The 12,026-nt window shown below is 54.3% G+C and overlaps 1 protein-coding gene across 4 annotated transcripts in view; it reads right to left on the reverse strand.

Moving 5' to 3' along the window:
* Positions 1-10: 10 nt before the first annotated feature.
* Positions 11-12,026, reverse strand: part of CARS1 (cysteinyl-tRNA synthetase 1) — a 45,744-nt gene continuing 33,728 nt past the window's right edge. For 2 of the 4 annotated variants that reach the window (XM_074230820.1, XM_074230822.1), the window contains 8 exons: positions 11,828-12,017; positions 11,314-11,382; positions 10,039-10,120; positions 4,991-5,071; positions 4,658-4,725; positions 2,678-2,737; positions 2,346-2,429; positions 11-631 (listed from right to left, as the gene is read on the reverse strand). In XM_074230820.1, the coding sequence (XP_074086921.1) occupies positions 497-631; positions 2,346-2,429; positions 2,678-2,737; positions 4,658-4,725; positions 4,991-5,071; positions 10,039-10,120; positions 11,314-11,382; positions 11,828-12,017 (769 nt within the window). In that variant the 3' untranslated portion in view covers positions 11-496. The other 2 variants (XM_074230821.1, XM_074230823.1) reach the window with 2 other exon arrangements.

Raw genomic sequence — 12,026 nt, forward strand, 5'->3', positions numbered from 1 at the left:
ACACAACAGAATTGGTGAAGGATTTATTCGCTCTGACTGAAAAGGCCACCCTTTGTGTAGGGTCTCTCACAATTGCCGGACAATTCATTCACCTCCTAACATCTCGCAGGCCGATGCCCTCAGACCACAGCTGAGATTAGCTGGATAACAATCAGCATGGGAGACGGTTTTCTCAGTTGGCTGAAGCCGTCACCCTGAGAGGGCCCCTCATCTGGGAGCTGCTGACCGAGCACCAGCATCGTCCCGCAGGCCACAGCGGCAACACGCAAGAGGAAAGCTGGCTCAGCTTCAGGATCCTTAGGGCCATTTTATGTCCAAAATTTGGAAGTGGACAATGCTTAGTGGATGTGTGCACCATCCAAACAAAACCCCAGGTCGGGGTCGCCAGAGAAACGGTTGGCACAACAGCAGCTTGAGGAGGTGGTCCAGCCGATTATTGGCAATCACTCCTTCACCTTGGGTCATTTCAAGAATCCATGTGCCCCCTCTTCGCTTCTCATTTTAAGCTGCCGTTTTGAACCAGCTGTAAATACTCTTTATGGAGTTTTTCCTGACTTTCGAAAAGTTTCTTCAGCTTCTTTGTTTGTCCTTTGCTGAGTTCTTTGCCCTCCATATCATGGGTTGGAAATCCCTGCGACATTAAGAGCACATTGCTTTCAGAATCTTTTCACCATCATTAGGTAACTTCCAAAAACACCACTTCCCCCTTTCCTACCCAGGTGACTCAGATGGATCTAAAAGGCAATGGGGAAAAATAAAAAAATAAAAAAAATAAATAAAGAGAGGGGCGGCTAGATGGTCCGGTGGATAAAGCACCGGCCCTGGAGTCAAGAGTACCTGGGTTCAAATCTGGTCTCAGACACTTAATAATGACCTAGCTGTGTGGCCTCGGGCAAGCCACTTAACCCCATTTGCCTTGAAAAAACCTAAAAAACAAAATTAAAAAAAAAAAGGCAATGGGGCAGCTAGGAGGCCCAACGGATGAATCACAGGGAGTCAGAAGGACAGGAGTTTGAATTTGGCCTCAGACTCCTGTGACCTTGGGCAAGTCCCTTAACCCAGAGTGCCTTGTACCCAGGGCAGTCATGCTGATTCAAATCTAGCCACTGGATGGCTCTGAAGGAGAAAGTGAGACTGGTGACAGCACAGTCTCCCTCCCTCAAATCCAATTCATGGGCTTGTCACAGCCTCCCCCCATGCACGGACAAACATCATCATCGGCAAAAGGCAACATTTACTGAGACGAGGACTTGGATCAGGTCAGCTCTGGGGTGGTATCTGACATTCTAGGACTCTACAACCAATGACCAATAAAGTCTCTCATATGTCTACTGTTTCAGGTTAAGGAACTCCTGAGGAGGAAGCCCCTCCAACCAATCCAAGTCAACACTTTCTCTGCCACATAAAGAGTCTTAGAGAGTTGTCAAAGTTACTAAGTCAATGGCTTGCCCAGGGTCATCTTGCCAGTCAGTATATATGAAGTGGGCAATGAATCCTGGACTTCTAGACTCCAAGCCTGGCTCTCTACCCATGTTTCCATGTTGCCTCTCTCCTACCTACCTGTCTGAACCTTTCTCTTATTTATTTTATTTCATTTTTTTAAGTTTTTGCAAGGCAATGGGGTTAAGTGGCTTGCCCGAGGCCACACAGCTAGGTCATTATTAAGTGTCTGAGGCCAGATTTGAACTCAGGTCCTCCTCCAGGGCCGGTGCTCTATCCAGTGCACCACCCAGCCGCTCCTCTTTCTCTCATTTATAAATGGATCTATGTCTCTTCTCCCAAAGACTTATGGAACAGGTGCTGGGAATAGGGAAGGAATCAATGAAGCACTACTTGTTTTTTTCATTTCTATCAAACTGGCAAGAAAGCTATAATTAAGGAAACCAAGGTGGCAGAATTGGAAGGCTGCATGTCATTTGAAATGGAAGATGTAATATTGATATAAAGAATTTCCTCAGGGAAACTGGGAATTGCATTTATCTGGGCTACTCTTGATGAGTCAGCCTACCGTGTTCACCAAGAAGCCCGATGAGGAAGCCCTAGAGATAGCTCCACACAAGGCCATCTCCATTCAGGCCCAGAGGAGGAGACTTGGCCTGATACCTGGCAGGGAGGTAGATGTGTAGGAGAGTCTTTGCTATGGGGACCAAGACATAGGCTCTTCTGGCTGCTCGGGCAGGAAAATGGATGGTGGATGAAGGGGGTGGAGAAAATACCAATGAAGCTGAAGCCCAAAGAGATGGGAAAGTTCACCTCTTACTACAAAAACCTGGCCGGGTATCTTAACCTCCCTAAACTTAATGATCCCTGACGTGGCCACTCAGCCGAGATAAAAAATGCCTTACATTTTCATCAAACTTGGAGTATTTGTCATTTTCTGACAGAAACATTTTGCTGGGTGGAATCTTCATCTTTGCAAGTTTTGCCGCCTGAAACACAGACATGAGTCAATGCCAACATCAGAGAATGCCAGAGGGTCACAGAGCAACGACCAGGGACTGCCACAAAGTTAAAGGGCCTGTAAACCCCTCAAGTTGCTCCTGGGGAAATGGGCTGCAGCATTAGCAGCTGGAGGAAGCCAGAGAGCCCCAGAGGTCAAAGCAGGGGTCCTGAGCCAGCGCTCGGTGGCCCTTCTGCCCACTCAGCCCAATGGGCTCACTTCACTTGGTCAACTTACTTCCTGCTCCTGCTTCTTCCGAGCAGCCTCTTCTTTCTTCTTTAGTTTCTCTTCTTCAGCCTGGGGGGAGGAGATGCGAAGAGTTGGGAGGGTTAGGGTTCTGGCGGTCACAGGCAAGTGGCCGGCTGGCCTCCCTCCCACTGTTACCTCACCCACTCAAGCCCCATCACGGGAGCTAGTCAGAAGCCTAGCTGGCCTGGAAGAAGGCCTCTGTCCTGAGCATCTCCTCGTTGTCTAATAGGGAGCAGGAGAGGAGAAGAGAAGGGAGGCAGGGCGGGCTGCTGGCCTTTGGCCAGGCACCGGGCTGTTTCCTAATGGCAGGCTCTGTTGTCATGAGATTCCATCTGTTTTCAAGCCTAAATGCTCCCTGAGCAGAAGCTTCACTATGGGACTTGAAAAGAACATAAAAATGACTCATGGAAATGTTCGCTGCCAATTCCCAGCCCTGCTTTGGAGAGAGAGAAGAGAAAGGAGAGAAGAGGTTGCCCCTGGGAGTTTCCTGCTTTGGGACCTCAAGGGATCCAAAGGAAAAAGGGGAGAAGCCTGCCCTGGGCCCCAAGCCTCCTTGCCTCCCGGAGATTCACCTTTCGGTCTCAAACTCCTGAGTGCGTTCCAGAGAGGGGTCTGAGGAAAACTCGAGAACGAGTGACTGCCAGTTGGAGCACGGAAGGATGAGTGGCCAGCCAGGGCAAGTGATCATCCTCCCATCACTCATGGACCAAACTCTCCATATTAAGGAGGTGTTTTCCCTACCCCAGGGTGGGAAGCGGGAGTCACAACCGACATGATCAATGCTGTGAGCTTGCTAAGTATCCCTTCTCTGCTACCATTGAACCATCAAAAACATCAACGGGGGGTGGCTAGGTGGCACAGTGGATAAAGCACTGGCCCTGGAGCTAGGAGTACCTGGGTTCAAATCCGGTCTTAGACACTTAATAATTACGTAGCTGTGTGGCCTTGGGCGGGCCACTTAACCCCATTGCCTAGCAAAAAAAAAAACAAAACAACAAAAAACAACCTACAAAAACATCAATGAAGCCTCTACTGTGATTAGGGAGGAGGAGAGTAGGGGAGGAGAGAATACTTTGCCTAGGAGCTCTGTGGATGACAAGGGGCAAGGGGGAGGGGAACAGGGAAGGTGAGAGAGGAGGGGGAAAGGGGAGAGAGAAGAAAAGAGAGAGGGAAAGAGAGACAGAGAGAGGAGAGGGGCACAGCATCAACAAAGGAGCGGAAGCAGAAGTAAATCCCAGGCCCTTTGCTCTGGGGTTAAAAGGGAGCCAGGAGGGCATCAGACCAAATCCTCTCATTTCCAGATGAGGAAACTGAAACCCGAGGAAATGATGTCATCCGGCCCAGGTCCCCCCTCCCAGCAGTCAGTGTCTGAGGCAGGATCTGAAGCCGGCTCTTTTTCCCCTTGATGACCTCCCAGGAGATCACAAACAGAGGGTTCAGAAAAACAAAGGAAGGTCCCAATGAGGACAGGGTCCTAATGAGAGGGGAGCCTGGGGAAGAACCAGGCCACTCCTGCTGGAGCCTCAACTTTTTACTGTGTCACAGCAGAGAACCGAACCAGTTGGTTTTCTGTTGCCCCTTTGAATGGCACTGCCCCCATGTCTGTGGGCAACCATCTAAGAGGGAGATGGGAAGGTATGGATGGGGCAACGTTAGCTCAAAGGACACGGAGCCTGGCTGGTGTCTGGGGAGTCAAGAGACAATGCCGAGGTTCCTGCTTTGGGACACCAAGGGATCCAAAGGAAAAAAGGAGAGAAGGCTGCCCTGGGCAGTCTGGAGAGTTTTCCTGCATCTCCTTGCTCTTCATTTGAAGAAGGAGCCAACGGGGCTCCTTTCCGGACAGCCCCACCCCCACAGTCTCTTGTCTCCCAGACCTGCCCAGTGGTGGCACTGATCCCACTCGGCTCCAAAGACCCTTTCTGGGCCTCCTTCCTCCCAGACAAAATTTGGACTTTTCCAGGAACCAACCTTTTTTTTTTCTTCTCTCTCCTTTAACAAGGTGTCTCTGTCCACCAATTTGACCACCGTCGGAAGTCCTATGAAGTGAGTAGGATGGTCACCCGAGCAGGTGGAGCGGTAAACAGGCTCAGCGCTCCTCCCACTGCCCCCCTTCCTTCCTCCCCACCAGGAAGCCCCCAAGGGAAGAGTTCAAAGGGGGAAGGGAAGGGGGGACCTCAGAGCCCCAGGAGAGAACCCGAGGCATGCACCTGAGGCAGCGGCGCAGCCATCTTCCCAGCGGCCTTTGGGAATCTGTTGGAGGTAATTCCCATTCAGGTCTTTATCCCTGCTTGCCCGAGTTACCTTCGTGGTCTTCCAGGCGCACTCCAAGCTCGGGGAGGACGTCGTCCCGTAGGGCGTCACTGAGCTGCAGCACCTCGGTGACTGGACGACAGAAGCAAGGGGTCAGTATCTCCTACCATACCTGGGCAGACTGGGCAGCCACAGGGAGACTTCTGAAGGGCTCAGGGAGGAGGAAGCCTGTCAGTCCACTGACCCTGAGGGCTTGTGAGTTAAGTCCATGGGCTCCTTCTCTCCCGTCCTTCTCCAAGGGGGAAGGACACCCCCAAACATAAGCATCCTTCATCGGAGGCCGGGAGAGAGGGCAGTATGAATCTCTATCTTCTGAGGATGAGCTGCAACCTTGGGAAGAGCTCAAAGTCTGGTCAACAGGGTGGGACATTGTCATAGACAAAACGCCAATCCCCCCCCCCCCCAAAGAGTAGCCCCTTCTGCCTCCCCTTGGAAACTTCCCCGGGGCTCCCTTCCCAGATGATCCTCCTGGTGTCTTGATGAGGTCCCCTACCACCTTTCTCTTCATCTGTGGACACAATTCATCTCCTCCCTGTTCTAAACACAGCCACCCTATGAAAGGCAAGCCATCCTGCCCCCTGCCTGGGTCGCCACCATCATGTCCTCATGGGGCCTGCCGGCTCCCACCAGCCCCGGTGGGACATCTGCCAGAGCCGTCCAGCCATTCTGACCCTCCACGTCCTCTGCAGACGCCCTCCTGCCTTCCTAGCCACTGCTCAGCCTGGTATTCTGGGCCACACGCCAGCTGGAACCCCCCCCCCAAGTTCTGTACCTTGCATCACTGCCTACAAGCCCCTTCTCTCCCCTTCTCCAGAGGAAAGCAAGCTCCCTGAGGGTAGGCCCAATTTATGTGCAGAAAGGCCTTCTCACAGGTTCGGTGACCCCAACCTCCTGACTCTTCCCTGATGCAGGCAGAGAACATCATGGACCTTCTGCACCACCACACGATTCCACAGTCCAAGAAGGCAGGTCCTTTGAGCTAAACTGTGCTTCTCTACCAATATTCCTCCGAGGAGGGAGCTTCCAAGGGGCCCTTGGCTGAAGCTCTGGCTCAGAAAGCCCTTCCTGCCATTCTGAGCTCACCCTCAAGGGAGAAGGCCTTCAGGCTAGGGGGTAGGGGAACCTGTTTTCAGGTGCAGGTTTGGGGAGATGTCCCTGAGGTCCCTGAGGCCAGCTCTGAAAGTCAAGGAGATCTGGTTTCCAGAACCCTTCCAACTCTTTGTAATGACTTCTGTAATGACTATTTCCATCTCACTGCCAAAGAAGCTTCTAAAAACTGCTGAGAAGAGGAATAAAGGTGAGAGATCAAGCTCTTAGGCCAGGGGAAAGACTGGAATTCTCAACAAGGAATCAGCCCAGGAAAGGTAGGGAAGAAAGGGACCACAAGGAGCCTGTCCTCAGGAGACTGACATTCTACCAGGGGAGGGAGGAAGAGAGGTAAGAGGGGCCAACACAAAAATCCCACCAAGTCAAAGGCTGGTAAGCCAAGGATGGGCAGCAGAAAGTGGCAGGGCATGCAGGGATTCTCAAGAGGAGAAGGAGAGATGTCCAGAGAAGGGGCCCTATTCATCCGGGCAAAGGCAGGCAGGCAAGGGAATGTTGGAATCAGCAAGTAGCCCACTGGACACAAGGGGAGACTGAGTAAAGGGGAGTCCATGAAATGAGACTTAGAGGGAAACGGCAATGCCAGACTCCAAAGTACCAGGGAGCTACAGAGTGTTTGACCTAGGGAGAGGCCAGAGGGGGCAGATGGGCAGCTGTCCTTGGCAGAAATGGGAAGCCCAGAGGAGGGCACGAGAATGAGTTTGGTTCAGTGATGTGCTAGTTTTGAGAAGCCTGTGGAGCACCCATATGGAAATGGCCAGCAGACCCACAGGAGCTCACCACCTTGGAATACCATGCCATTGAGGAGGAAAGAGAGTGGTATCTAAAGGGGCTGGTGCAGTCACCTGGGAAACTGCTGTCCAATCTGTATTAAAACGTATAGGAGGCAAAGGAGGACATGACCTGGTCTGTCCTGGGACAAAGGAGAGGGTTGCAGTGGGCCTGGGAAGGGGTGGAGCAATGATACCTACAGGGCTCAGGAGCAAGGTCACAGAACTGTCTCCCCTGCCCAGTCAATCAGTCAGGCAGGTACAATTCAGACACCAACCATGTACCAGGCCTTGTGAGAGGTGCCAGGCAAAGCCCTGACCCAGCAGCGTTATGCTCTGCTAGGAAAGAAGGACAAGAAAGGGCTCCTGGGATGGGCCAGATCAGCTGGATCCCTGGGGCCCAGAAGAACAGGGGGACATGCCTACCACACTGCCTTCAGTCATCTTCAAGGGATCCTGGCAAACCTGCACAGACAAGGGCAAATGTCCAGATTCTCAAATCAAAGAAGAGAAAGAGGCCACAGCCTGGGTGAGCTGGGGCACCGAGGCGACAGTCTCACCCCTTCCCGTCCTTCTCTGCTCTGTGACCTGGGGCTACTGGACTCCAAGACAGCTCTGGGCAGAGGGCTCCTCTGACAGCAGCTCAGCCCCTGGGGTTCACTCCAAGGCCCACTTAAAGAGTTTTTCTTCAGGACCAATCCCATGAATAATTCAAAGAGAGACTGAGGCCAAACCTGAAGAGTAGAGAGCTCTTCTCTGATGGCTGTGTCCTTTTCCAAGGGAAGCTTAATGGACTATTGACCCTCAGCAGAAAGCAAAAAAGAAATGAAATCTGCACACCTAGCAGCTTCCTCCCTGCTAAAATAACAGCTGGCTGGGCCAGGCCAGCTCAGTCCCTGGGGTAGCACTGATGCCCTCTGGGGTGCTGCGATGTCCCTGAGAGCAGGAACGACAGCCACAGCATCTCGGGAGGCCTGCAGACTGCCAGGCCGAGGATGGCAGAACAAGTGCCGGGATGCCCACTTTACAAAAGAAGAAAGTGAGGCTGACAGTATTCCTGAGGGTGGCGAGGAGCTGGAAGCTAAGGGCGCCCCATCCATGGGGGAACGGACGGACAGACTCTTGTGGCCCGGGGAGGCAAGGGCTGACCGTCAGGCCCTGACCAGCTGCAGAAGGACGGAGGGCCCAGCAGCCCCAGGAACCCCGGGGCCAGAGCCAGGCAGCCCTTTTCTGACCTGGCCCCTGCCCTACTGGCACCTAGGGGGATGTTTATGTTTTTCCTCCAGTATTGGAGGAAGGAGAAAATAAGAGGAAATCAAGGCTTGGAATTTGGACAACTCCATTGAAAAGGAGGGCCGGGGCCTTGCCTGGTGAGATTCCTTATCTTAGTGGTTCTCCTTCACCTGATTCTAAAAACCAGCCAAGGAAAATAAGGAAGCTGAGGCCCAAGAAGGGCAGTCACCTCCCCAGGCCCCACAGGCCCAAGGTGCTGCAGGAGGGATCTGCACCAAAACCTTCTCACCTTACCACCTCTAGAGAGGCCATGAAAAGTCAGGAGATCAACCTAAGAAATGGAGCAAGGCCTGGAGCCAAGAGCCACCACTGGACGTGACAAAGCTGACCCCCCCCCCCCCCCCCCAGTCTTTAAGTGACTACTGTAGGCCCTTAGCCAGACATGGAAGGTTCAAAGCCAGTGAGAAGAGTGACATGATGAGTGCCTGGGAAGGTTTAAAGAACAAGGAAAGGGGGAGAGAGAAGCAGACCCAGCTGTGTCCCAAAGGAGCGGGGAGAGTGACGCAGTCGGACCAGTGTCCTGAGGGGTTGGACTGGAGAGGGGAGGGCTATGCCAGAGGAGGGGAAATGCAGGGGATGAGTTGGGGAGGAGTGGTGCCAAAGCTAACGGTGGGCAGCTGGGAAGATGACGGTTTGGGGAGGGGCTGGATGAAGGACAAAGATCCCAAAGGGCCAGGGATCCAACCCTCTGGTCCGTCTCGGCTCTCTCTCTCCTGCCTGCCTGCTGCTCCTTGGACCCCTTTGCTGTATCTTCCTCCAGGCCATGCGGGTTCCCCAAAGCCCGGTCCTGGATCCCTCTTCTCTCTCAACACTCATGCCTTGACCCCAGCAGCTCCCTCAGATTCCAGGATCCTCTCATTCTAGACCCCTCCCGGGCCCTGGTCGGCCCTCACCTCTCTCCAGCACCGGAACTGCAGGTGGTGCAGTCATTGCAACGGGTCCAAATAGAGGCCTCCTCTAGCCGGGCTCATGTAAGAGGAGCCTTCCTGTTCCTGAGGTTCACAGTCCCGGGGTCTGCCATATCTAGCTGCACCACCAGGTTTCCCTCTCCTCTTGCCCCCAGCGTCCCTGTAGCCCAGGGCCCATCATCTTCAGCCTTGCCCACTCCAATAGCCTCTCCTCTTCCACGCAGCTGCCAGGGGACACCCCACCCTTTCTCCTCTAGCCCTTCCCAAGCTGCCTCATTAGACAGCATCTCCTTAGGCTCTCAGGCAAGCAACAACACACCAAGAACCACAGGTCTCTGCGCACCCCCAGCCCCTGGCATGGGTCACCATCCTGTCTTGTGACTAACTCTCTGGCTACCTCACTCTGGACACTGCCTGAGCCAGCGCAGACCTTGGTCGGAGCAGCCCCACATGGAGGCAAGCCCTGATGGAGAAACTCGGGTCAGTCCTGGGAGCCAAGACGCAAGGAGCCTCCGGGCAAGGCTTGGGTAAAGGAGCCAGATGAAGGGGCTCAAACAACATGACCACCAGGGTCGTGGAGAGGGCCCTGCCGGGCCTTCTCCTTGGCCTTCCAGCCTCCAGGTTCTCTTGTCTCCAACCCCTCCTCCAGCCAAACTTCCCCAAAGGTGGCTCAGACTCAGTCCCATCCCCTCCCAGCCCCCACCCCCACCCCTTGGGTGCCCAGGGATTCCTGTGACCTCTATGGTCAAACCCAAACCTTTCAGTTTGGGCCCCTTGACTTTTCCAGACTCAGGTGGTCACAGAGGTGTCTGCAGCAGGATCTTCCCCAAGAGGAGGTAGCTCCCTGGGGGCAGCGATGCCTGTGTCTTGGCCCTAGCCCCCAATAAATGCTCAGGTACCAACCCCCTGGCCTTGACTTGAATCTTATCATGATTCCCTCCCGGCAGGCAGAGCTGGCCCTTACCTCTCTTCTCACGGGCGATCTTCCGCACGCCTTCTCGGAAGTCTGAGAGCACCTGCAGGTAGGGCATCACCGTGGCCTCGAGCTGCAGGAGACATTGTCCACAGATCAGCAGAGGGAAGGGGGCCAAGCACGACTGAGCCCCTCCTCTGTGCCAAGCCCGGGTTCCACACTTATCTCACCCCAGAAGCTATCATGATCCCCACTCTACACAAATGAAGGGACTCGTCCAGGGTCACACTGGGGTCTTCCTGCCTCCAGGACCAGCCTGGCTTGATTCCCTGTGACTCCTGGCTCCCTCATCAGCACATACTACAGAGCTCCCCCACCCCACCCCAGGCAGCCCCCTCAGGCAGCAGGACCCTGCACTCTGGCCTTCATCCTGCTGGGTAAGCTTCCCAAGGGCCCTGGGCCATCTGCACCGTGACCGCCTGGTCCATGGCCTTTGGGGGCTCCACCGCCCTCCCTTTCCCAGCCAAAGGGCAGCCTCTCCCAGCCTTGGCCCATATTTCCTGAGGATGCTGGGCCACTGCCAAGCCTCTGGTGGACCTCTGCTCCCCCTCATGATAGAGAATAAGGCTGGTTCTTCTGGAGAAAGGCCTGCTCTGAGGTCAGCGCGACAAGAGTGACCCCCTCCCTCTCCTAGGCTCGTGGTGCTTCTGTGGGGCTCGGCACCATGGCCCCTTCCTTCCCGGGAGCCTGCCGCCTGCCCCCTTCCTGCTCTCTCACCTGCTCTGGACAGACCCAGTGAAGATGTGTGTCTGGGCACGGGGGTGACAGAGAAATGCCTGCTCATCAGGGAAGAAGGGCAGCCAGAGAGGGATTCTCTACCCAAGAACTGATTAGGAGGCGCCTGCGCAGGCCTCGCTTTCCCTTATGCTGACTGTCCTAAGCCATAGAAGATGGTTTCTACAAAATACCCGCCAAACCGGTGACGAAGGAAGCCCCTGATCAGGTCTGTCTATTCAGAGTTTAAGCTACAGGATCCTGAGGAGTGTGGACTGAATTTCACTCAATCCTTTCTATGGAAGAGCAGGGTTTGAGGGATATCCCAGCTCCAGAAAATCTTGAAATGGTCATTTTTGTTGGCCATCTCCTTCCCAGGCATGGGCAGAAGCCCAAATTTAGCCTCTGGCTCAAAGTCCTATTTTCAGCCTCCCTTGGAATTGAAACCCTCAGCCAGTCGATTTCTCCCACAAGGTTGGGGACCAGCCCACCATGCACAAATGGGAGCTGCCTGGAAGGTGGAGCACGGATAGACACCCCGCTTCTACTCACGTTTGTGTTGGATCCACTTCCACCAACTGGAAAGCCAAGCGTCTCCTCACCTTCTATGGCACCAAAGATCTGGGGGGGGGGAACAAAAAAAATGAGAGGTCACCAGAGGATTCAGGGAAGGCCACGAAGGGGTGGCCAGGCTTAGATTTGGAAGGGCTCATTGGGGTGCCAGCCTCCTCAGAGCCCCCTAACGGAGTCCAAGGAAGAGCCCACTACATGGGCTCCAGCCTGAGTCAGAGATGCCCTTTCCATCCATCACTACTATTTCAGGTTCCCTTCTCAGGGCAGGAGCCTGGCAACGGGGCTATCCACAAATCACAAGGTGGACAGGTGCCTGCCTTGAAGTGGGCCTGGGGGCCAGCCTGGTGGATAAAATCCAGACCCAAGAGCTATGCCAAGGAGAGAGCAGAGGCAGTGCTCAGCAGGATAATAACAGAGACTCTTCCTGGTCTGCGTCTTCATTCACCCCCTCCCCCAGCCCAGTGGACAGCCCCAGGGAAGAAAGGAGGCCCACCTTGAGCATGTGGGTGAGGTAAGTGCTGACACTTGCCAGCAGGCCTCGGTTGGGTGGCCTCCGAGCGGCTTTCCGAGCAGCAATGTAGAGGTTGCTCTGGCTGACCAGAGACCGCATCTCCTCCAAGACTGTGCGGGTATCGATGTTGTCACAGAGGGCCTCGTGAATCAGCCTCTTCTTGTCACACAAACTAGTGAGA

The sequence above is a fragment of the Macrotis lagotis genome, chromosome 3 (genome assembly GCF_037893015.1).
Source record: "Macrotis lagotis isolate mMagLag1 chromosome 3, bilby.v1.9.chrom.fasta, whole genome shotgun sequence".
NCBI classification, from domain to species: domain Eukaryota; kingdom Metazoa; phylum Chordata; class Mammalia; order Peramelemorphia; family Peramelidae; genus Macrotis; species Macrotis lagotis.